The sequence below is a fragment of the Aythya marila genome (assembly GCF_965140915.1).
Source record: "Aythya marila genome assembly, chromosome: 13".
In the NCBI taxonomy this organism is placed as follows: Eukaryota; Metazoa; Chordata; class Aves; order Anseriformes; family Anatidae; genus Aythya; species Aythya marila.
This window is the reverse complement of record NC_139054.1, coordinates 198676-224515: the sequence shown is the minus strand read 5'-3', so window position 1 is coordinate 224515 and position 25840 is coordinate 198676. Positions and strand designations below refer to the sequence as shown.

The following is a 25840-nucleotide window of genomic DNA, read 5'->3' as shown; positions in this document are numbered from 1 at the left end:
CTTGGTGGGTCACCTTTACCTTTTAGCAAGTTGTCTTTCAGAGAGGGACCCCAGGCCATTTTGACTTATTAGCTTTATGCCATGTTCACCCTTTGAACTAACAATGGCATTGTTGTCAAATACCAATGTGATCAAATACAGTATCTGAACACCACCCAGTTCTTTTGTTTTCTACAGGATGAAGCCTTTGTATTCTAATAAACCAATGATGGAAATAGCTGACAATAGTTTTCACAATGTATAACCATCACCTATAACAATGATTCCAATGTAGTTCAAATTAATGCAACTGTTCTAAACATTTAGTTTAGAACATTTAGGAAAGACAGACAATAGACAGATGAGTGATATTTTTTGCCAGATTTTCAAGCTACAAGAAACTGCAACCAATCTCCATGCCTTCTTAATGGCTTCCCACATTTTCTCCTTTCCTTTCTAGACCACTGCAGTCAATGTGTCCAATGTGGAAACTGCAGAGAGTGTGATGAAGAAGACACTTCTACAGATTGGACTTCCTGTAAGTGACTGTTGCATAGATTTGCCAGATCTTAGCTAGGGGAGCTGGTAACATCTGGGTTTCAGGACACTGCAGATACACTGTAGATAGGTTTTGGGACAGTGCAGATAATAAGTCTACATTTGCTGTAGTTAACCAGTAAGACATTGATACTCTCTGGACTAGAAGATGAAGAAATTGGTTTGTGTGGATGCAAAAATTTACAAAGACGCTCATGCTTATGTTCCTACATTAAATTCAAACTTTGTAAAGTGATCCAGCATTAGGCTTGAGTCTAGCTTGTCAAAGAATTATTAATATAGCCATGAAATAGTGAACAAATCAGTAATGTTATCAGATGAGTCTTTCCCATTGCAATGGTCCAGCAATTACAGTGTTTGGTAGCTTTTACGGTGTCCAGTAATATAATACCAAGGAAAGGTGTGGAACACGTTGCTAAAATAGTCCTGGAAAATGCTCATTCTCTTTCTGTAAAAAGGAAATCACTTCTATTGTGTCATATGCGTATGTGTAATTATGTGAAAAAGTGTCTGGGCATACTCCATATCATTGCAGTCTTAAGAGAGACATGAATATTTCTCATCTTTCTTCAGCTTGCAGAACACATGATGCCAATACATCATACAAGTATGGCAGTGCTGTGGCATGCTAGGGGATAGGGAAGTAGGGAATAGCTGTGACAGCAAGAACCCAAATATGCCAATCTGTAATCTGACCTGGCAGCCACACCTAAATTCATTGGACTGTTGAGGCTGAAAATGGTACTGCGCTCTGTGTTCTCCATATACAATGTGGGACACCAGCATTCCTGAAAAAGCATGTCGACTTGACTGGTAGTGCTTCTCTGGTTGTGTCAAGGGATTTCTTCACTCAGAGCCTACTGGGTGGACGGTCAGGAAACCATTACATGGCTTTACAACCTCATGGCGCTCAGTCTGTTCTTCTTCTGAACCTTTTCCCTTTCACTCTCTATCAGACAGCATGACCCAGAGCACCCATCCCTCCCATCCATGTGTCCTGCAGTTAGCTATACACTTCTGCTGCTTCTTGGCCTGTTCAGACATTATCTCTCTCTGTTGTTTTCTGAGTAGAATGCAACTCCTTGGATCCTCATCCTGGTCCGCTTCACCTGATATTTTTCTCTTTTCTGTTCTTCAACCACCAGGGCAGGACAAATGACCATCATCTCTGGGTGATCTCAGGAAAAGATGAGCCTGCTTACCCTCTCATTGGTAAGAGCTCTCCCATTTTCTCTTAATTCTAGCACCACAGAAGTAAGTGAAAAATGACACTGGTGTATGTAGCAGAGAAATATCTGAAACAGTGCATTCTTCACATAAAAAAGCAATTGTAGGGGGACCGTATCAAGCTGATGTAGAATGTCACTTGGCTCTTATGGTGTCAGGATACACATTTAATGAAGGTATGTTGACATCTTTGAATATCTTCACACTTACTTCCCTTTTTCAAGCAAATCTGTGCATGTCTGGACCTGAAATCGTGACACTTCTCAGTAGACAAACCAAATTTACAGATTTTTAAGCTGGGTGAAGAATCTCTTTCCTTTTGGTGCTTGTGATGCAAGGGGCTGTAGGTAGGACATAGAAGAAAGCTTGCTCCTATCCCCCTGGCTGCTGGTATGAGCTTTCAGGTTGGTTTGCTTGGTGACTGGTCATTCTGTCCAGCACTTCTTGGAAGGCTTCTGCTCCTTACAGACAGTGCCTGTGGTCTGGGGCAGCCTCTGTCTGCCTTCACTGCCTGTGATAGAGATATACACTGATGTCCATCCAAACATCATCAGGAGCATCTCTGGACACCTTCTCAGCATTTTGTATTGAGGCCCTATGAGAAGTAAAACAAGTCATTGCAGTTAGGTGGCCACTCAGCAGAAGCATGCTAGGTCCAGGGGAAAGCAGTTGAGCAGCTTTCCCCTGCAGACATAACAGAAGAATGCAGAATTTTTAGGTGGATCCACTGGTGATTTGTAAGCTTTTTATGAAGAAGATAAGATATTTGTCTAACTTTTTTGGTACGTATTTATCTTTCATTTCATTGCAGTTCACAAATAATGAAACTGTTTTTTATGGAAAATCTTTATATGGAAGATCAAAGCCAATTTGTTTCATAAGGCTCCTTATAGTTGTCCTCTGAATCTCCACTTTAATCCAATACTGATCTGATCACACAAAGACATGGGCCACCGTAAGCAATGCCCTTTGCAGGTTGTTTATTTGAAAAGTTTGCTTTTCCAAGTTCTCATGCCACATGCTTATTTTTTGTATCTGTCCAGTACATACTAGACTATCATAGGTTGCTGACTGCAGCACAGAGCAATGCTTACAGTATTTTATTAGTGTAATGGGGTTCAAAAGTCTATTACTGAGGACTTGAACCATAATGTTCTGAAGAGCTGCTAATGAAGCTGGCCAGGTTTAATTTGATGAACTTATTTGTAAAGCAATGATCATATATGCACAGAGGCACCCTAGCCTCTTTAGTCCTCAGGTGGAGCTTTTGAGCAACATTGCTTAAAGGCCTGGCTGCAGTAAGAGCCATTGGATGTGGCTGCTTCCTCGCGCCCAGATTTAAATCTGTTTTCACGTCTGCATCTTTACTTGCCCTTTACACACCTCTTTGTTCCACAGGGCACGAGCATCCTTTCAGCATTGCATTGAACTGTCTCCGAGATTCTGTTGACCAGCAACAAGGAACCAACAATAACACCCTGCTGGCTGATGGGTCAGAAGCCTCCTTCCTTGAGCAGCTTCCAAAAGAAAAACAGTGTCAGTTTGTCCTGAAACCCAGGCTCCAAGTTCCATTGCAGCTGAAGAGAGGTAGGAGCTGCAGAAGTGCCTCACGACCAGACAGATTTTTCTGTTTTACGGGGCAGTGCCAAATTCTTCCAAGCATTGTACATGTATCCCAGAGTCACTCTCATACCTTACTGCATGCATAGAGGATGGGATTGCAGAGGGGCTAAAAAATTGTTGGTGCAAATGTTCAGAATTAGCTCTCAGTTCCTGAGTAGCTTTCAACTGCAAGCCATTCAAAACATTGCATAGATGATAAAGTTCCCTAAAGAACAGTGAATGAGTAAGACTTCTGATGACGGTTGAGAGATGAACAAGTGTTTTCACTGCAGTGGTTTCTACCTGCCTATCCCCCTTAACAGTGTATTTATTATCAATGAGATGGTAGAAACTTCTTGCTTTGCTGGGAACTCTGACTCCCCTGCAGGTCACTCACTGGCCAGTAGGAAGGACAATCACATGTATAATGAAGATCTGTTTCCTTTTAGAGTCACTGCAGAAACACACCAAGAGGAAGAAGTCATTGATTGACTGGGCCCTGCGCCGTAGCACCAGCACACCCACAGACAGCCCTCCTTCACAGTCACCTACCACCCCACGGAAGCTCTTTGGCCTGTCTCTATCCTCTGTCTGTCCTGATGGGATCCTTCCCAAGCCAATCATGGTAAAGAGCAGCCTACGCTGTTCATTCTGACATAAATGCGATGCGTTCGGTCAAGAATTTAAAGAAGACAACCAACATTTGCCTGTGGTGTCAGTGGACTATGTACATATACGTTGTCTAAATCTCATTCACTACAAGAGTCCACTGGACTCTCGCTTGCCACAGGATAGGAGTGCCCATGTGAACTGTACATGCAACTAAGGCTCTTGTCCCTGTTCAAGTCATGACAAACCTCTTCTACGTCTGTCCTCTTCCCAGTGCTGACTAGGTCTTACACTAATTATGTGAGGGATAATATACACAAACAACATGATAAAGTATTAGGTTCTTACATATAACTGAGCTTTCTCTTAGGATATGCTGCTCCTGCTGTACCATGAAGGTCCCTCCACTAGGGGCATTTTCAGACGTTCTGCCAATGCCAAGACTTGCAAGGAATTGAAAGAGAAGCTGAACTCTGGAGATGATGTCCAGGTGGACGGAGAGTCAGTCTTTGTGGCTGCAGCTGTCATCACGGTATGTTGGGCCAAGTAACTCAGCTGTCTGAGCTAATCGTGCCTTCCTTCTTTTAGTAAGAAAGCAACATGAGTCTTTACGGGGAGGGATGATTCAAAGCAGGGCAGGGCAGGGGGGTTGCACAAACCATTTCCAGCAAGGCACATTCTCAGTTGACAGCTTTGTCCTCTATGTGCACAAACGTATCTGTCTGACCCAGTGGTGGTTGCTTTAACGTGCAGGTATGTGCAGTGGCCCTCAAGCCAGTGTTTCATTTTGTACCTCCCTTGTACAAAACAGCCTCCACCAGCAGTTCTAGTAACATCTACCTCCAAAGTAACTATGGCTACTGTGCAGGAATTATCTCACAGTGCCAAATACCATGACAGTGCCTGAACTCAGCAATTCAGATGCTAGACACAGTAGGTCATTAAGCCCTGTGGTGACAGCACCGTAATTGTTTTTTGTCCTTTTCGGACACATAGAGGAGCGTGGAGGGAGATGTGGGAGGACTAGTGCCATTTGACTGCAACCACTCTGTATTCCCCGCAGAGAGGCCATGCAAAGGAGATGGCTTGTACAATCTAGGCTCTGAGCCTTCACCCTCTAATCAGACAGCAAGCAAGAGGAAAGCTGCCAAGTCCAAGCAGAGGCATTGTAGTGGATGGGGGATGAAGCTTGGAATAAGACACAACTTTTGATAAGAAAAAGCCTATCTTTTGCATTTAATTTGCAATTAAATGTGGTCACAACAATTCAGACACTAAAGTGCCAAAAACATTCCTACATCTTGTTCTAGTTGACCTAATATAAAAAGCTGTTGACTGGGAGGATATTCAGGCATTTTACATGCAAAACGTATGTTAAGTTGTTACAAAGTCCTCTCATAAAAACAGCAATCCTTATTGATTAAAAATATTTCAGACAGAACTATGCATAGCCTTAGATACCAGTCCTTGGCTTACTGTAGCAGAGATCAACCCTGTTCTGGAGGAGGGGCAGGCATGAGCATGTTCTTCTGCCATAAACTGTAAACACAGTTCTGCAGTGCTGCAAATGAAGAGCTTGGTGGAAGTGGGGAGGGAAGGAGAAATGTATTTGTGTCGCGTCTCATTTTATCTTCTTAATATGAATAAACACTAACTATATGCATCATGAAACCAAAACAAGGAATTCAAAACTGACCAGACTGCTCTGCATATATATATTTAATTCAGGATTTTCTCCGAAATATACCTGACAGTGTTCTATCCTCAGACATGCACGGACTGTGGATGGAAGCTGTGGATACAGAAAATCGGGCACATAAAATTGAAGCTATCAAAAGGTTTGTAAAAGCCTTTGTAAAAGCTTGTTTTGGTGGGAGAAGGCAAAACATAGGGCCCTAATCATAGACTTCATCTTCTGGGAGACTCCTGTTGCTGTTCCAGGCCACAGTAGAGCTGTTGCTGGTTGCTACTGTCACTGGTCAAAACCTTTCAGTGGTCTTTTGTTAACATTTCTGACGCAGGAAAATAAATTTCTTTTCTGATGACCAATTCAAATTACCAGAACCAGCAAACTGAAAAACCACAGTAATTCAGTCACCAGAAGTACATCAGATATTAGTGGAATTAGATCTTTAGCAATGGTAACTTTTTTTCTATGTGCACAAAATAAAGATAATCATATTGGCAGTTAGAAGAAATACGCCTACCAAGATGGTGACTGGAACCTTGAAAACAGCTCTACTGCCTTGAAACTGCTGCCCCAAGCAAGAAAAGTGTATTAGGAGCAAGCAGGATAAGCAGTATATTGAATCTCTTCTTGATAGTGGCTTTTGACCCTTGCTGTTTGACCTGGATCTCCTTCTTGCATTGTCTCTATAGCACAGGACACGGGCAATGGCATTGTCTCATGCGCTGCTGGCATGGAGCTGTATGCAACTCCTTTGGGTGGTCTTTATTTTGTTAAGACTTCTACCCACAAGTTGTGGATATAAGTCCCTTGGTCTCCCCCCCCAGGCTTTGTGAACAGAATGGTTGGGCAATATGAATGTAAAACTGTGGCTCTCACATACATTGAAGAGGGAAATGTCTTACTTTATTATCAGATGAGAATGTCTCAGACTGGTTATAAAAGGGCAGAAAGGGACAAAAGCTTTGGGAAGCAACCTCCAGTACTTGAAGACCAGATTTTTATAGTCTGTTACATTTGCTGTTTTCCTGTTATCACTCTCTTAACAGCCTAGTCAATCAGCTCCCAGACGCCAACCTCATCTTACTCAGACACCTCTTTGGAGTTCTTCATCACATTGAGCAGAATTCTGGTGTGAATCAGATGAATGCCTTTAACCTGGCTCTTTGTATAGCACCCAATATGCTGTGGCTACCTAGTCCCACTGGGCCTGAGGAGGAGAGCAGGTCTACAAAGAAGGTAATTTCTCATAGGTTTGACCTCATGATTGTCTTTACATTTTGTCACTTTTTATGGGCACTGTATTTTGTAGACTAAATGGAAGCATAGTTATCAGTGATATTGTAAGCTGAGTGGCATCAGAGCTTCATCCTTTCCCCTATGCAGTCATGCCCAAGCTAGTGAGTCAATTTAGCTACTTAGGTTATGTAGGGTGGAAAGGGAAGCCGTGGTTGCTTTACCAGGTGAAGTCCTTTATGGACAAGCATGTTCAAGAAAGATGGGGCAGCTGAAGTTAGACACTGCCAGTTCAGCTGAATCTAAAGCTATCCTGCAGAGACAAAGTGAGCAATAAACATGATGGAGTATCAGAGGGGAGGAATGCTTGCTTGTAGTTTGTGAGGTGTTACCAATAGTAAGGAAAATCATAGAATGTTCTGTATCTGGCTCACTTCACCAATGCACATAGTTCATATTCCTTCCACAGGTGTATTTAATAAATAAGTATTGCTGCATCCTTAACAACATTTTGAGCAAATGATTCTGTAGGAAATTGCATCTTTGTCAAAGAAAAAAGAACTTTTGGGGACTTACTTGATTTGCTATATATTCATGAAACTGACTGTAAATTCATGTCTTTGCCAGGTAGCTATGTTAGTGCAGTTTCTGATTGAAAACTCGGCAGAGATTTTTGGAGGTGACATTGCTTCCTTGTTTCAAAGATCAGACAAAAAGGAGTCCAAAAACTCTGAGGAATCTGTGGGTAAGTTGGCCATACTGTATCTTCAAGAAAATGTTAAAATCTTGTAATAGATAAACTCTTCATGCAGAAGAGTTTGTTTCTCCTTCACTGCCAAAGAAAAGCACTGAAAAACAACAGGTTTGGATTTTCTCTTTCCCTGTAAGACATAGGCAAAAAGCAAAGGGAAAACAGAGGGCTGAGGTGTGACACCTCAAACACATCCCTGAATATGGTTGTCTTTCTCTGTGGCTGCTGTTCAATCTATTCCAGCCATTCCAAATTAAAGCACTATCACAGGAATTTAGTGTAGCCTTAGCAATGCCATGTTCCAGCAGTCTTTCAGATTAGTTCTACAGAGCTAAATCATAAGGTTGTATGGAAAGAGATACAGTTGTTGACTACCCTGGGTTGTCAACCCAGAATTTTTGGTATTGTTCCCAGTACTGTTCTAGTCCCTGGGAAAATAATAGATCATCCTTGCTTTCCTGTCGGCAAAATGTGGATGATAATATTTCCCCTGCCTTGATTGTAAGGTGCTGTATGCAGTTGGGAGACATAGGCAGCAGATAAATTTTGTGTTCTCTGCCCTAGGCATAGGCTTGGCTCAGAATGATGATTCCTCCGATGAGCTGGAATTTTCTGCTTGTGACCCAGAAAGACCAAAGCATTGTCTGGTACCTGAAACAGATGCCATTTTTGAACAGTCTAGCAGCTTGTTACTCGATGAGGAGCAAGAAGACTGGGACTTGTTCAGTGAGATCACAGCCTGCTACCAAAGCAAAGTCCAGAATAACACCAGTGCGGATAGCTATGACCTCCTAGAAGAGGAGGGCTCTTTCTGCTCCATTGGCTCAATACGCTCACTCAGCCCAGCCAGGGACCGGTGCTCGTCAGAGCCCAGTGTCTGCCTTAGCTCCCAGCTTCCTGCTCAGAGCCATGAGCCCGTGGCTCGCCAGTCTAGCTGTGATGCAACCATCATGCACAGCCATACAGACTGCATCCACAGGCTCAAGCAACTACAGGTGGAGAGCCAGAAGTTGATTGATGAAGGCCTAAGCCCTGGGGGTAATAAGGTCAGGCAGAATTTGTGGCAGTCACCTCAGACCAGCTCTAGGGTGAAGAAATCCAGCCTGTCCAACAGGTCCAGCTTCTCTAGTCTGTCCTCCACCACCACATCTCCATCTGCCTCTTCACTTAGCTCCTTAGACAGTGCTTTCTCCTACTGCTCAGAGTCATCAGCTGTTAGTCCTACAGATGGCTCGTCCCTGCCATTCATGTTTGGCACATCTGCCAGACTTCATGCTGTGTCTCCCAAGATTGCCAAGAGATCTCCAAAGGAGTGGCACAAGTCTTTCACCTCTCCTATGCCTTTACATCTGTGTGACGTTGACAGTTTCAATGAGTGTGAACCCAAGGCTTTAGACAGCAGCCATTTTGGGGGGGAGAGGAAAAGTTCTGCATCTGTCAGCAGAGCTGCAGTGGGAAGCCCACTAACCAACACTGACTGGGAAAAAGAGGAGAGACAGCTGAGTTCTGCAGGGGGCTCTGGTCCAGGGCTCAGAAGCCAGGATTGTGCCAAGGAGCTAGAACAAACTCCCGAGCCCTCAACTGGCAGCCCAACTGGTGATAAATTCCCACCGATCAGCCAACAGCAGCAGAGGGAGAAGGCAGTGAAGCACATTGAAATCAAAAGCATTGATGACTGCCCTCCAACTCAGGAAAGCCTGAAGCGCACCAAGATAACCTTTTACATGGCCCCAGATAAAGAAAGCTGTCGGGCATCTCCAGTAGAAGAGGAGCGTTCCAAGACAAACACCAGCAGCAGCAACTCACCCAGTAGCAGCAATGAGCAAAGCCTGTCTAAGAGCTTGCAGACTGTGAGAGTCCATATCCCCCAGACAGTTTTCTATGGGCAGAATACCCCCCTTGTCCTGCAGTCCAGCTCCAGGCGACACCACCATGAACCAACAATCCTGTCCTTACAGGCAGAGCACAAAGAGAGTCCCCAGAGTTTCTCCACTCCCAGTGAGCTGGAGAGCAAGCGACTGGAAGTGGTGCAGGCACCAGTCCAGAGTAGGGGCTTCAACACATTCAGCCACACTATCCGTATCATCCTCCCTGCCTCCATTCGAAACACTGTCAGGGAATATTTCAAACACAATGAAACCAAGACCTGTCCCATGGCTGAGGCAGAAGCAGTGGAAAATGAACTTCTTCGGAGCAAGATGGAGTGGCTCAGGAGCCAGCCACTGGCAGAAGTGACCACGGAGGAGTGTGATGCAGTTGCATTTGCAGAAGAGACACTTGTCTAGAGAGATGACGGTGGAAGAACTGAATATTTTTTGTGTATATGCAGCAGAAAATATTCTGTAAGATATGATCAAGGTGTGAAGAATCTAGTGGGCTGCATTGGCAATAAGTGTAAAGTTACTCTAATGTGTATGTAATATAATGTGGGGGTCTACAATTCATTTTGATTGGGCTGGGGGGGAGGGCATCTTGTTTTTCCTTTACATTTTTTTTATACTTCAGAGACTTCACCGACTAGGTGTCAATTGGTCTGAATGCCACCAGACTCCATCCGTGAATTAGCTGACATGTACAGAGTCTGATCCATTTCTTTTTAAAGCAGGAAAGGGAAATTCTGCTTTGTTTTCTCCAGTCACCAATGTGTGTGGATGACTGGAGAACCAGGACAGCAAATACTCTATCAGAATTAAGTTAAAGAATTTAAGCTTGCACAAAATTCTCTACTATTTGCTGTTCATTGTTACATGAACAGCTAGTGCTGTTCATTCATCCAAAAGAAGACCCTTCACCCCCATTCCACAAATCACTGCTTCTCTCTGCTCATCTTCCTTTTGTCCCCCAGTGGTAACAGTTTGCGTTCATTACTGCTTGAGAAAGAAACACCAAATGGAGCCCAGCTTTCATTGACAAGGCATATGTAATGTTTAACCCCAATATGTTTTGTTTGTTTGTTTGTTTGTTTGTTTTTTCCCAAGCTTATATTGATTCTCTCTTGTCATACCTCCTCCAAAGCTAGCATTTGACAGAGCCACAGTTACTATAAAGGGCACAGTTACTATAAAGAACATCAGTGAAGTTCTGTCACTTCAGAAGGGCTAAGAATATCTGTGTTCTATGGTATTCTCTGGGAGCAGATGGTCCTTTCAGTCTCAGTAAAAGGTGACATTTTTCTGTGAATGATGGTGACATTTCAGACAGCCCTTTCCAGAGGCAGCGTGAATGGGACTCCTAATCAAATCCCTAGTCATTCTGGGAAGGACTCGAGCAGTATTTGGCTTTAGCATGAAGTTAAGGAGTTGTGGAAGTAGTCAAGAGTGTTGTTAAGTGGATGCTGCAGCAAAGTCCCATCCAGCCAGAAAGCTGACAGACACTCTATAGGCTAACTGTCCAGGTTTTGACAGCACTGATGTCAGAGTAGTCAAAGTAGTAGTGAGATCCCACACATCAAAGACCATAGCCCATGGCACTCCAGCAGAATTAAATATGGAAAAGTGACAGGCAGGGATGTGTTAAGAAGCCTGTTTATATTTTACCACTAAAGAAATGCAGCCAGTAAACTCCTGGAGCATCCCCATGATTCCACTCAAGACAATGCTCAGAATGGTTTTTGCCGTGATGGGACTTAATGGGACTCTAAAAAGACTTGTCTAAGAAGATGCTAAGAGCACTACGTTAGCTTGACTGGTATTAAGAAAATGATGGGAAAAGTCTCAAAGGTTAAAATGTTCAGGATGCTTCATCTGAAAGTTACGTAAGAGTTTTCTACAGTGGTTTCTCTCAGAGTGAGACAGCCCTTTTACTCAGTTACTAGTGAATGGGTGAAGGACAAGAGAAATACATGAATCTTAGTGATCAAATGGCTATCCTTGTGGAGTAAGTGCCCCATGCAGGTTGCCAAGTATATGCCATAGCCATGCCTGGGATTGCTTGTCATCAGCTGTGGTTCAGCCCTTGCACAGAGAGGACATTACCTTTGTAAAATGATCCAGTAAGTATCTTCCAGGTGCCAGTGACAGGGCCTGTTAGCTGGCCCAGGACTCAAAGTTCACACCACATTCCTCTAGGGATTGAAGGAGCCCCAAGTCCACTTTATAAGGTGTATAGAAAATGATTTGTCCTGCTTAGTGTTTAATTCTCAGATGTGGCATTCTCTGTCCCAGCTCACCTTGGTGGCCCTTGTTGATGATGAACGGTATATATAATTGTAGTACAAACCACCTGCCATCATTTCTCTGCACTCACAAAACACTACAGAGTCATTCAGTTTTTTTTTCAAGAGCTATGGTTGTAACTATTTCAATAAAAAGAGACAGTTTGCATGTGATGTGGCAATTGCCTTTTGTTCCCTCTTTGCTCCTACTTTCCGTCTCTTCTGTGCTTGGGTGGTCGTGCTTGCAACCATGCCATGAACTGAACCATGCCATGATACATGCACATGCATCCCACTCAAGCTGTGACACTGGGTCTTGCTCACAAGGAACCCTCTCCCAGCTCCCTTGCTTCTCTAGCCCTCATTATTTGAGCTCCCCTCCAGGGGAATACACCTACCCACACTGCATCAAGGAGAAGGCAATAGATAACATTACTGCTGTTTTAACAAAGTAGCCCACAGAAGGCTTTAACCAGAGTTAAAGGACATGTTGGTCTTCTTCAGGGAGGTTTAAATGGATGTGAATACTTCCAGGTCAGGGAGGGCACATTGAGCCTGACACTGACTACAGCACAGTGTCTGCAGCACTGTGCCCTGATAGGCCAAGCAAGTCCAGCTCATTTGCCTTGAGAAGACGAGTCATGCACTTCAGCCTCTTCGTTTCTGTTTGGCATGTATACTTTGTTCCCTTATCCCTCAGGCTGACTGAAACTGATAGAAGTGCCTAAGGGCAACTACAGTTGTTTATTTTAACTGTCTTAATTCCACTTCTTATATGCCAATAGAGTCAGGAAAGTCAGGTATCCACAGGCAAATTCAGAAGGGATTCTACCCTCATCCTTGGCAGATAGCCCCTTTGTGCAGCATACTCACCTGTACCCTATAGCAACTTTGAGTGTTAGACTTGCAGAAGGGAAGCATAGGCTATTTTTGCTACCTGCATTTCAAAGCAACGTGCCCTAGAAACCTTTTCTTTGAAGGGCAACAATGCTCTGAAGAGGAATGTGACAGCCACTCAGCCATTTTAAGCCAGCAGCTAGTGCCTCACTTGCCCCCCCCAACAGCACATGGCTTCAATGCCTCTGTGCAGGGAAGTGACATCTTTCAGCCGCAAACTGTGGTCCAGCTTTGGGCTTACAAACAGGAGGTGACTGATGAGAGGGACTGCAAAGCCACAAATCATCTCTGCTTTGCAAATGGATAGTGGCAGAAACAGGGAGATGTGAAGTGGTACTGAAACTGGTGGCTTCACTGCTTTCATTTAACCTCTTTTACAACCTATGGTAAATCACAAGCAAGTGTTCAGCACCAGAAAAATCCCACCATTGTATACCCTTGTCTTAGTCTCCCAGCATAAAATTTTGTATGGATGAATGGACCAGAGAGGAAACCAAGGTTTGTACCTGGGGATATACAGGATGTCACTCTTCACCTGTGAGCCCCACACTGACACTGGACTACGCTTAGAGGGGCAGAACTCATGTCAACATTACTCCTGCCCTGGGGAAAGGTATGGAGGTAGCAGCTGAAATCAAACATGAATAACTGCTCTGAGCCTTCCAAGACAGAGCTAGTCATGACTCAGTGTAAGAGATTGAGGAAAGAACAGAAATAAAACGAAGTCAATGAAATTCAGGTTCGAGTCACATCCTCTTCCCTTCTGCTTGCAGTTTCACGAGTTGCTGATGTAGAGCGAGCTCCACCTGGTGTCTGTTTGTTCAGATGCAATCTGACACTGTGAGACACGCTGCATAGTCTTGGCATTTTGATGCTAGAGACCAAAAAGCTGTGGGAGGAGAGAAGATTATAAAAATTAAAAATAAATAAATAATGCCCAAGACAATTGTGAACACCCTAATATCAGCTAAAAGTACTTTAAATTTATAAGCCTTTTATGCAGTTGATACCTTGCCTAAGAACAGTAGATTGTTTATTTAAATTGGCTGCTAAGTACAGCCTGGGTTATAATTAAGTCTGTAGCAAAATGCTGGAAAACTCAATTGTGTGTCATGGATTCTCTACAGCATTCATACTTCACATATTTGCTTAAACATAAGGAGGAAAAAAAAGTCACAGATTATTCCACATAAATTACCTTCAAACTGATTGGACTGTAACCAGGCTGATGTTACCAGGAAAGTACAGGTCTAAAAGCCTGAGTAGTAGAATTTTGACATACACAGTAATACAAAAATTTATTATTTGGAAAAATTATTGGATCATGGCACATAATTCAGTGACATGTAACATCTCAAATTTATAGAAAGTGGTTCATTCTTACAGGAAACAAATATTTATCAGTATGTCCTTGTGATCCAGACTCAGTTCAAGCGAAACAGCACACTGTCTTGCATTGGGAACAACTATTTCTTCTCAAGCTTCCCAAACTGGGAAAAATCTGCTCCAGTTAAATAGCCAAGCCTTACAAAATTTCCAGTAGTTATTTAGAGAATAGCAGGTTTCCCTAAATGTAAAAGGGGAGAGTGATTCACACACAGCACAGATGTTTACTGTCACCCACCCAAGGAAACGTAAAGCCATATATTTTCATCCAGTTGCTTCAGCAGAGCACAAAAGCAAACACTTAAAACACATACTTAATATCCTAGTATCTTTATTTAAAGAAAAGCTTTATTTAAAGAAGAGCTTTCAATCAACCTTTATTTAAAGAAGAGATTTGCTGAACAGTCGTACATACTAAGTCAGACTTCCATTGTCTACTGCAAGCCAGCCCCAAAGAGCACCAGTGTTAACCAAAAGCAAAGTGCCCTGCCACACCTAAAGGAAGTGGGTTGGGCAGGAGTCGTTTCCAGTTACTGTTTGCTTTGCTTTCCGACCTCCAGCTGCCTCCTGATGTCTGATACCTCCATGGGGACCTGCACTGTCAGACCATCCATCGACTTCTTAATGCGCACCTGGCAACCAAGGCGAGATCTGAGAAGAAAAAGATTAAGTGAGGTTCATCAGTTCCCACAGTAAGGGAAGAAATTCCTAACCCACGTCGGAATGTCTGGTCCAGGCTTGCTTTTCATGAAAGTTCCTGTTAAAGATAAAAGACACAAGAGAAAGCAGCTCTACAGGCATAATTGCAATACAGGATATAATCCTGTCTCCTTGGAAATAGGTGCTGAGATTCTGTCTGAGAGGTTTGAGTATCTACTGCAATCAGTAGGGATGCTTACGTCTCAGTGAGTCCATATGCCAAGTCCAGCATGTCCATCTCTTCATCTGAGATGGCATCCAGCTTTTGAAAGGTATCCTTCTCAAAGATGAGGTGACAGGTGGAGCAGGCTAATGTCCCTTCACATGCACCTGGTGCAGAAGTGGGGGGAATAACAGCAAATCAGAAAAAAAAGATGGTAAAGGGTGATCATCTTTGGAAACACTGGGAGGAAGTGTCCTTTAACAGATCTAGAGCATGTCAAAATAGATGCCGGAAAACAAAATAGATGTAGGCAGACGTCAGCCTGCCTCTGCTTTGAGAGGATCGCATCAGTTTTCAAATTCATACTTCAATTCCAACCAACCACAGTACCACTGAAATCCCAGCAGCCAGAGGGTTGAAGTCACACTGCCACGTCAGTGCAGTAAGCCAGCCCAAGCAAGCAGCTGTTGGGGAAGAGAAGCTTGCCAGTGGGTGGATACAAATCAGGGCTCCAAGCTTAAGTAATTTGAGTAAGCTGACTGAAAAGCAAAAGTGCTGATGACCAAATTAGCAAAGGAAGCATATGCATCCTCCCTGTGCTCCATGCTCTCACCAGAGCACAGTAGCATGTGTACAGTTGTACTATTCCCAGGTATTCACTGGTCAAAGCACAAACACAGAACTCTTAAGAGTACATACCCTTCTGCAACACCTACCAAATCCATCAATGGCCAAGTTTTGATTGACTACCACTTCTAGCAAACTCTCCCCTTCTTTGGCTGTGGTTGTAAGTCGCTCTCCATCCCGATTTATAAAATGCACTGTCACCTGGTCTGCAGAGCTGTAATAAAAATATGCAAAAGAAAAAAAACATCAGAGGAACCTACTTTCTTCTGCACATCCACTGCCAAGGTCTTTTGTGTGAACACTAGAGCCACAGCATTCAGAGATAAATGTGTATACAAATAATGTTTCCAGAAGGATTACGCTACATGTGCTAAAAAACTTTAAGGTTGTTGGTTCTCAGTGGAAATAGACAAACTTGAACAGTTCAAAAATGAGCTGACCAGAATATTTTCCATTTTACCAAACTTCCCTCAAAATACATGTTGGCTGTGAGTCAACAAGTGCAGATGTTCTGCACTGACTCTGCCTTGGTCTGGCTGGCAGAGGAAGCGTTTGTAGACAAGGAAAGCATTTGCAGCTCCTGGAGCCTGGGATGTAATCCTGGTTGGAGTAATAAAGCCTTTAGGATCAGTTACTAATAATGAAATAAGGGATGCTGTCATTCACATGGTGCTTCCCAAGGGGATTACTTGCTGACTACTCCTTTTCTGCTCTTTGTTCTTTCATGAAGCATCCACTCTTTCCCTGAACTCGGTCTCAGGGAGCCTTCTTGTGATGAGACATGCTTAGCCCCAGTTTACAGAGCAACCATGTTGAATAACCTTCTCTGAGCTAACACAATCCTTGTTCGTGAGAAACCACTAGTTGTATTGACAGCCTGCAGAATTCAATCTGGTAGTGTGTTAAGGACAAGGTCACCAGCATTGCTCAGTGCTGACTTGCAGAAACTGTGTCTACAAACAAGAAGGAAACAGCGTCCACCTCACCTCCTCCAGACCAGGCCCTCCCTACCAGTGTGGAGGCTGCCACCCTGAAAAGCAGTGTCAGGGATTTCTCAACAAGACCGTGTATTCTGAGACTGTTTTATTTGTCATGAAAAGCACCAAGCAACAGCAATCTTTCTTAGTGCCTGTACCCAAATGGTCATGTAGGAGCAGGAGGTCCCAGTTATCCCAAACCCTACCTCCTGTGCTGACACTGGGCAGCACCCCAGAAGCAGTGGGTATTTTGTTCAGTATCTCAGTGTGGCACTGCCCAAGTGCCCATCATCTCAAAGTCCAGGACACTGTCCAGTGGCAGAAGATGGGCCACATTCTTCCATGAGGCCAGCGATGCAGACCTGTCTCCCAAATCTCTGGAAAGAGCCATAGCTCTCCCCCACAGCTCTGGTATGCTTCTGAGGACTGGAAGTGTCAGTGTTGCCCCCATGGCCTTTCTGCTGTCATTTCTGACATCAGAAGAAAGAACTATGGCCTTGAAGTGAGAACAGGCCAAGTTTACAATCCCCTGATGTCCTACTTAGATGAGGATGAATGAAGCAACATCCACCTTTTTCCAATAAAGGTGTTGCTTGGAACACTCAGTAAAGCTTGGTAAAAATTACTTTTCTGGAAGCCCTGGGGCTACTGAAACATGGAGAAAGTGTGGCTCAGAGCTCTGAGAATTTCGAATATTATGGCCTGATTTCTAGCAATTTGCTGTACACAATGAATACAAGCTGTCACTGCCAAAAAAAAAAGACACGTTACAGCAAATCCTCTGGCCAAGGAAGCATGACAGCACCTGCACTCCTTGTGCTGAGCATCCTCATGAAAGTCACAGAGATTAGGAGGAAGAATTGGTTGAATGGGTTGTGTCTGAGATAGCAACAGCAGCAGCAACTGGAAGGACTTAACCTGTCTGCTCATCCCTCTCTGCTCTGAGGCAGATGAAAATGAAATGTGCAAAGATCTCTGCTCATGTAAATTAAGAAAGAGCAAAGGGAATTGCTCAGACTTGATTCTTATATATTTCTGTACTTAAAGGAAATCAGCACAGTTGGAGTACAGGGGATGTGTCCTGTTCAGCTGAATACAGGAAAGAAATTCCGTAAAAATGTAATGGAGAAAAGAGAAGAAATTTTTTTTTTTCAAGTTTGCAGGTCAGTTTATCCCCCTTCCCATAAATCACAGTCACCATATAGGTCTAATCCCCTTTACCTGCTAACAAGTCGTTGCAGGATATCTCTGAGTGACTCAAGATGCCGTCACTTAAATTGCTGACATACAGATTGTATCAGCAAGCCTACAGGAGTAGAAAATTTCAAATAATTCTCACTTTGGAAAGGTGGTCCTATTTCACTGAAATTTAGAAGTGGAGAAAAGAGATTAATATTCTTGCATTCTCTGATCTTTTTTCAGCTGTGGCTTGATTCAGTTAAAAAGAACGGAACACAGGGGCCACTGTACCTTCATGTGAGGAGATCAGCTTCCTGTTTTTCAGAAAGCTTAGTCAGAAAACAATGCCTGGGTCATTGGTCTGTGACAGGGTCCCCTGGTTATGAAAACAGCTGTGAAGTTAGCACTAAGGCCGTGCTGCAGTGGGAAGTTTCCCATACACAGAAAGAAAAGATCATCGTGTTGCAGTCACGTGACCAAGCAGGACCCCCTATTTGACAAAGCAAACAGTCAAAGAACTTCTCCAAGACATTTCAGTCTCCTTCATAACAAGACCCACAAATATTTCTCTGTAAATAAGCAATAAATAAGTCTAGTTCTCAATTGTCAAAACAAAGCAAAAACACCCTTCCTCTATTTTGATGAAGTGGACCCATTTGTTTTTATTTATCTATTTACTTTTAAATCACAAATATCCACGTTTCCCTTCAATGTTTGTTTTACAGCTATGGGTGAAATAATTTGTTACACAATAGGTATGGTAAAATCATAGGACTTCACTTACTGCTACAACTCGACATATTTATCACAAGGATTATAGAAGGCAGCCACCTGCAAGAACAGACTTCTGGATTCAACAGTCCCCAAAACTGCACAGATACTTATGCATAGAAAAATCAATTCATATTATCTTGAAGGCAACCTGAATCTTGAGCCAACATCCATGCCAGAAGGATCCCTGCACTTGGGATCCCGCAAATGCTAGGGGAATTCATTCCCTGCAGTTGCAGGGTTTTAGTTGTTGCCACCAGTTAAATGAGCCATGAGAGAGCAGAGTTGCAGCCTGAGAAAGCACACAGGGTATTCACTTAGATACAAGAAAGTACAGATGCTATTGTCATTGATCCCCTGCATAACTTTGGACAAGCCTGGGTGTAACAATTTACCATTTTAGAGAACAACGTAGGGATGATGACAAACACTTATAGACCATTACATAGAAAGCACCTGTAAGCATCTTCTGCTGGCTGTAGGGGAAACTTAAGTTGCTTGTGTTTTTAATATAGATGCCTTTGTTGGGGGCATAAACCCAACCTGATTAGTCCCTATTTTTACTGTTCAGTTATCTCCTGTAGATCCACTCGTACTGGCCTAGTCATCTTCATATTCCCCTGAACTAGTCCCAGTCTCAAGTCTCCTCTGGTGGACTCCTGCTTTGGGCACCCAAGGTTTCAGGAGAAACAGGAAAGAAAACATATCTTTTGTTTTCTATTTAGCATTTGATTTTGTTTGAAGTTGGTTTCAAAAATACCAATAAAAGAAATCACGAAGAAAAAAAATCCTTTCACATTTTGTTAATAATTTTGAACCAAGATTTTGAAAACAACTCAGAACTGATGAGATCGACTTTTGCTTTGTTTAGGCTGAACTATTTTACAATGGCATTACTGTCAGGCACATTCAGGGCTTTGGAAAGATGTTATCCAGACATAAGCTCAGCCCTGCAAATTCAGCACATGCCAACTGATTACTCCCCTTTAAAAATCTTAAACTTTCTGTGACAAAGAGAGCTAGTGGAGGGGTTCAAAGATGGTGTTTCTTCCTTGACAGTGTTTTTCCCTAAAAGATTATCTCCATATAGGGCATATACTGCCAGCAATAACTTCATATGCAACAAAGAAATTAGAAAGAAAACCCATTGATAATGAGACTTCATAAATCCCATTAAGTAGGATTATCAGCATAATTTTTCAGGAAGAACACGCCAGGAAGACATGAGAGCTTATAGTGGGGCTTCCAATGACCTAGAGAGGGTGTTTTGCTCCCTGGGACTGCAGAAAACATTAGCTCCCCACTCCACCTTTCCAGCAGCAGGTACATGAAACCTGAAAGAATCTGCAATTCCCAGAGTAACCCAGCAGTCATCCCAATTTCTGCCCAGCTGACTGACCTGCTATGCCCACCATTCCCATTCCTCAAAGGCTCATGACTGGACCCCAGCAGTCCATGGACTCATATGTCACATTGTCATCTCTGTGCCACTAGTGGTAGCCTCTGTGGCTCCAGAGGCAGGGGAGCTACACCTCTCACATCAGCTCCCTGTACCATCTTCATCTCATCAGCATCTGCTTAGACTACACTTCCTCATTCACCACCCCTTTACAGGTCATGTTTTGTATCAGCCTCTCCTCTCCCTTCTGTGGGGTGAGGTAGAGGTCAGTGCATTTCTCTCTTGAAATGGCCCTTCCCAACACAGTGATGTATGGTTCATCCTTTTACTTACCTTGACTCTCTGGGGGCACCCTGGAGATTGCACGTTGAGCTGAAACCCCTTCTTGACACCTGCTTTGCTGGCATACAATTCTGTTCTGTCATCCCACAGAGAAAAACAAAGCGAGTTTTGCTCACATTCAGTCCACTGCACAGGGGTCGCATGAACCCCAAGATGCCTTGAGCTATCATGCTACTTGGGTGTTGCTTCGTGTCTCCTGGGCTGTCTTTTGTTGCAAGGCCAGCTAGATTAAGAGTTATAAATATGGCTGGGAAGGGGAAGAAAAAAAAAAGGCAACACATGAGGACAGCCTCCCTGGGGGTGGAGGAAGGGAGGGAGGAAAATGAGGGATGGATAGTGGGATTACACTTTGATCTTGCTGCAGTCCAGCCCAGTTGTGGATGTTTCGTGGCACAGGTATTGAGAAAAGTATGGTAATAAGTATTGTCACCCCATACCCACCCCCAAGCCAGACTCATCTTGTTTTGCCTTACAGACTTCCCTTTTAGGAACTAAACCTAAATGCAAGTTTAGGCATCAATATTCAATGCAATGTCTAATGACAGAAGGGGTTGCAAGCTGAGGGTTGGTAGAACAGACTAACAGGAACACTGAATGCCTGGATGATGCCACCTTGTGAAGGCAGGTTGGGGTACCAGTTCTTACAGCAACAGAGTGAGAGTTAGGCTTACGGAGTCTGCTCCTGACACAGATACCATCTGGCCACATAATTGCCTTCCCCAATACTGCAGGCTCAGTAAATATGTCCCAGTAATACTGCCTTCCCCAATACTGCAGGAGATGTAATATGTGATTATTCACCTACTTTGCAGGACAGTCATGAGAAGCAACCACTGTTTATTCATTCATTAAATCCTGTTGAAAAGTGACAAAGATACAGATAAGTATCACTCATTTCAAGCTGATATTTCATGCAAGTGAGACTTCCTTAGAAGAAAATGCTTTATTTTCTATTTTTACTATTTACATTAGCCTACGCCCTCTGCCCCAGGCTAATTAAAATTTCCCCTGAGGACCAAAATGCTACAGTAGAGACATGTTCACTTCCTGTTTTTTGTGGAGTTTGAGAACAACTCTCATCTCAGGACCCTTAATTGCCCCTAATACCAAACTAACAGCTCATATTTTGGTAGAATGCTTACACAGACGTCCTGCCCAGTCTTGTCTTTACTTTTCAGGCACCATGAAGAGATGCAGCAGGCAGCTCAGTTATCCAAACAAACAAACCACAGAGCATCTTATCTCTCTAGCAAACCTTGAAATGAGAGATACAGTAGATATATGTGCAGCAGTTCTCACAGCAAGGACATTCATGTGTTTGCTTGGCACTGACTTCTCTCCTTGCCAGGAACTCTGAACACAGCAAGTGAGAGGTCAATGCCACCAGAGGAGAACACAGAGAGGGAAGTTAGGTCAGAGATCAACACATCCAGTCCTGTAGGGAAGTGAGAAGCAGCAAAGAGGACAACTGTCCTCTGGTGAAAACAGGAACACCACCACTAGTGCAGGATAGAACCATGCCCTGCACTAGACTGGTATGTTATTTTAAGGTTTTTGAAACAGGGCAAAGAAAAAACAGAAGTAAGGTCTGTCTTTCCCTCTAACAGCAAGCCTAGAAGTAAAATCAGCATTTCCAGAGTAAACCCTTGTTCATTTAGTCCAAGCTACAAACAGAAATCCAGACGAATAAGTATTCATCTCAAACAAACAAAAAAAAAGAAAAAAAAAAAGAAAAAACCTCAGAACATTTTCTTTTTTCTTTTTGTGTAAAGAATTCTACACAAAAATTCTACACAATTCTTTATGAGCAGGACAGGCAGAGCCGAAGTGAATCTTTAGCTCCATTTCATAGAAATTTGGCAGGAACCATGTTTCTACTAGCAACCATACACAGACATGCACACACACATCCCATCTCACTTGCCAGCAGGTCACACTGCCATCAGTGCAGTGGCTGTGCTGATGTTTAGTAATGTCTTAGCACACACAGGGAAGGAAGTGGTTTTCTAGCCTGAAACACATTACCCAGTTTCTTTTGCACCACACAAAGAACAGTTTCCTCTCCTCCCCAGTCTAGGGACTCTCACAAAAATGGACAAAACAGCTAAGAGGCACCATTATCCCCCTTGTCCCTGATTGCTACATCAGATGTAATTGCTACATCAGATGTAAACACACTGATATCGGCACAGGACTGGTCCAGCAGGACATTATACAGTGGTGCTGCAGCTCTCCAGAGCCAGAACCACTCAGACTTACTGGATACCAGACCCAGCTCCTCTGACCACTGTTTCAATCCTTCTGAGGGACAGTTCAGCAAATATGTATGCAGTCAGCACAAGGCAGACTTGCATCTGTTCCCTTAGGTAGAAAGCACTGTGTGCAAACAACTCTAACCAAAAGAGCTCTTCTAACTTTGTGGCTTGCAGGAGACCCTAGATGGATGGTTCAAAATTAATCTACTAGTCTACTGCCTCTCTGAAAGCACAATCACAGAATCATCTAAGTTGGAAAAGACCTCCAAGATCACCTAGTCCAACGTCTGACCTAACACTGACAAGTAATCCACTAAACCATATCACTAAGCTCTACAGCTAAACATCTTTTAAAGACCTCCCAGGTTGAAAATAAAATCATGCTTTAATCCTGTAGTTATTAATGTAAAAAGCCACCACAGTTCTGTCAGAATAAATCTGCTACCATTTGAATCAACATTTCACAAATCTAGTAAATTAAGGTAGGAATAAGTCCCTCCTGAGAGAGAGAGGGAGGAGGGATCAGAAAAAGCAGCCTGTTCTGCAGCAGATCAGCCACAAAGATGGGAGAGGAAAGAGCCAAAATCAGACGCATCAGAAATAACCTCGTCCCTACCCATGAACAAGCTGCAAGACACACAGGAGTACAAATGTCATCCAGGTCAGCACATCAGCACCCACTTGCTCCAATGTGCTCAACAGTGGATCAGGAAATGTGTCTAGAGGAAAGAGAGAACTTGAGTAAACAGCTCAATAAATTGTGGCAAAGCTGAAGGCCAGCACTCTGCTCCAGTAAAGAATTGGCTCCATTCATGTTTGGAGCAAGCAGGACTGATCCATGCTCTCCTCCAGGTTTGTGGGAAGGCAGGCAGTCTGGACATGCGTGAAGGCAGAGCTGGAAGTCTGAGCTGAGTTCCATGAAATGGGTCATGAGGTTCCTTCACAACTCTGTACTGCCATGGAAGAAAGGCATCATCTTCTGTGCCATGTTTTACCTAAGATAAATGGAGAAAAAAGATTCCTGGTTGGCCTCTGAGAAGCATGAATGAGGGATGATAGATAAAATGGATACCTGAGACAGAAATTCTCTTGCCAGAGTTATACAGAGCTGCTCTGGATTAGTCCCTGCCAAGAGGCAGGGAGAGAATCAAGGCCTGTGCTGCTCCCACAGGTGAAGTCTCGGGGACTGCAGAGCAGCAGACACAGAACCAGGAATAATGAAGGCTACCAGAATACCTCCTACCAAAGCCCATCACCTCACAAATACTGCAGAGTAAGGAAATTGATACAGGCTGCTTACACAGACAGAACTAAGTCCACTAAACAAAACCAAAATTCCCAATCCTCATAATCACCACAAAAACCCACCAATGACCATTTCCTGTCCCCAAACAAACTGTTAATAAAATCAAACTGGACAACTTGTGCTTATCCTGCTTTCTCCAAGCCCACAAGCCCAGGTACAGAGGACTGCCCCAAAAACAATATGTTAAACTCAGACCTGCAAAGTGCTTACATCAAGTGTTTTCAAGTCTCAGATACTGAGCGTTATAGGCTGGAAGGTATGTGGGAAGGCTTTCAATGTGCCTCAGTTTCTACATCTGTCAAATGAGAAAATCTGTTGCCCACTCTGACCTCTTTCTAGATGTTCAGCAACATCTTTAGTATTGCTATAAACAAAAGAAGCAAGGGACAAATTTTCACCACCGGAAGCAAGAGGACAGTAATGCTATCACAGATGAGCTAACAAATCCATAACAGGGCTCCTTGATAGCAGCCACCCCTGGCAGAGCAGCTGCTGCCTGTCTGGGTGAAGGCCACTAGAAGTTACAGTGCCCCGGTCAAGGCCTTCATTTGCAACTACAGCTGCTTCTCCTTGTCAGTCAAGGATGCTTCAGAGATGGATGGGAGGGCAGTACTGCTACATGTGGAGTATAGACAAGCTTTGCTGTAACCTCTCCACTCAAGAGCAATACATTCCACATTCCCTTGACCCTTAAGTCAGTCTTGATGGAAGAGCAACCCTGGCCTTAAAAGAGCACAATCAGAGGCAACAACCATGATGAGGACTTGTAATTTTCCAACTAGCTCTGCTCACCAGCGAGCTGTATCAATGGTATTAACATCTATTCAGAGCAAGCACATTCTCAAAAGAAGCTGGAGGTACAGCCCAATATTCCTTATAAGTTCCCAGTATTCCTTATAAGTCTCAGAGATGGTCTTTCCTTTCTCCTCGTTAGTCTTTACTCCTATTTTCTGTATACCAACTTCATCCTGTCATCTATTCTGAGAATATCTATCCTAAAATTACTAGTAACTTTAAGAGAGCTATTACTTAGCACCAGATGTTTGTTTGGGCATTGCTCTGTAGTAGGAACCTGCATGTTTGTCCACAAGCTGCACTTAAATTAGAGCTGCAGACCAGTGAGACTACTAAAGCCAGCCTCATTTTAATGCTCAATACATTGAGGTCCAACTCATTTTTCTTACAGATGACCTGTATCCTGCTTGTCTATTCACAGAGAATCTTGCACCAAATCACTTCCAGTCTGTCCCTGTTCCACAGACAAAAGCGTCTGTGTCCCCAGCAGTTGCAGGTGTAGCCTAGATTAGAAACATTATCACTGACAGAACAGCGAATAACAGCAGAAGCTATCTACGTAAACTAGAATTTAAAGTTTAGAATCAAATTTGTATTTATCTTCCAACATTTTAGAACAGTCTGGTGTTTTTTTTTTTTACTATATGGCCTTGCATAGCAACCTTCAGCCATTAGTGCTTTGCACTTCCAATTGTTCAAGCACAAATTTAGTATAACTATACTTTTTTGGAGATTTAACTAAACATCTTAAGTTTCCAAATTAAGGGTTGCAAGGGAACACCATGAAAGCTACACCATTCATGCAGAAGAATAATCTGACTGCAAGCACAGAGCCTAAGCACAGAGCCTTCAGGGACTCCAGAAATGTAAGCACAGGTGGTATTGTTCATCTAGAAGTAGATGCATTAAAAGACAGAATTTCATTTGTGAGAACTGCATTCCCAGGCCAGCATGCATTCCCTTGAATAAGGCAGTACAGTAGTATTCAAGTAAATTTGTTCAATTCATCCAGTGGTGTTCAGGTTTTTCAGAATCCTGGAAGGAATAAGGAAACTCACCTACAGAAAATAGATCCATGTCAAGCCTGATGTGGATTGCAGAAGTCTCTGTTGCTCCACACTTCACATTTAGTTTGTAGACAAGTTCAAGTTTCTCCCACAGTAGCAGATCTCTGAGCACTAACAAATTTTGATGAAATCTGCCTTATTTTACAGTGCAGCAAGCATGAGGCAGTTTCTGCAA

At 43.3% G+C, this 25840-nt stretch overlaps 2 protein-coding genes across 3 annotated transcripts in view; one reads left to right on the top strand and one right to left on the bottom strand.

The window, feature by feature from the left end:
* Positions 1–11971, top strand: part of LOC309883166 (uncharacterized protein) — a 37464-nt gene extending 25493 nt beyond the window's left edge. For both annotated transcript variants that reach the window (XM_082771002.1, XM_082771001.1), the window contains 9 exons: positions 440–517; positions 1683–1749; positions 3163–3351; positions 3816–3991; positions 4346–4507; positions 5704–5813; positions 6712–6901; positions 7526–7643; positions 8214–11971. In XM_082771002.1, coding sequence (XP_082627128.1) covers positions 440–517; positions 1683–1749; positions 3163–3351; positions 3816–3991; positions 4346–4507; positions 5704–5813; positions 6712–6901; positions 7526–7643; positions 8214–9934 — 2811 coding nt within the window. In that variant the 3' untranslated portion in view covers positions 9935–11971. The remainder of the gene's footprint in view (positions 1–439; positions 518–1682; positions 1750–3162; positions 3352–3815; positions 3992–4345; positions 4508–5703; positions 5814–6711; positions 6902–7525; positions 7644–8213) is intronic.
* Positions 11972–14237: 2266 nt separating this feature from the next.
* Positions 14238–20489, bottom strand: LOC309883220 (adrenodoxin-like). Its single transcript, XM_082771118.1, has 4 exons — positions 20234–20489; positions 15664–15788; positions 14985–15114; positions 14238–14736 (listed from the first exon to the last, which is right to left on the bottom strand). Exons 1-4 carry the CDS (start codon positions 20410–20412, stop codon positions 14616–14618), a joined length of 555 nt encoding a protein of 184 aa, XP_082627244.1. The 5' UTR covers positions 20413–20489; the 3' UTR covers positions 14238–14615.
* Positions 20490–25840: the final 5351 nt, after the last annotated feature.

What these genes read in the sequence shown, in the direction of transcription:
- LOC309883220 (XM_082771118.1), bottom strand. Translation starts at nt 20,412, where the DNA reads ATGATAGCTCAAGGCATCTTGGGGTTCATGCGACCCCTGTGCAGTGGA. An exon ending in GGTGCCCCCAGAGAGTCAAG is followed by an intron (nt 15,789 to 20,233) that starts GTAAGTAAAAGG and finishes TTTTTATTACAG; the next exon opens with CTCTGCAGACCAGGTGACAG. An exon ending in CTTGGCCATTGATGGATTTG is followed by an intron (nt 15,115 to 15,663) that starts GTAGGTGTTGCA and finishes CTTCTGCACCAG; the next exon opens with GTGCATGTGAAGGGACATTA.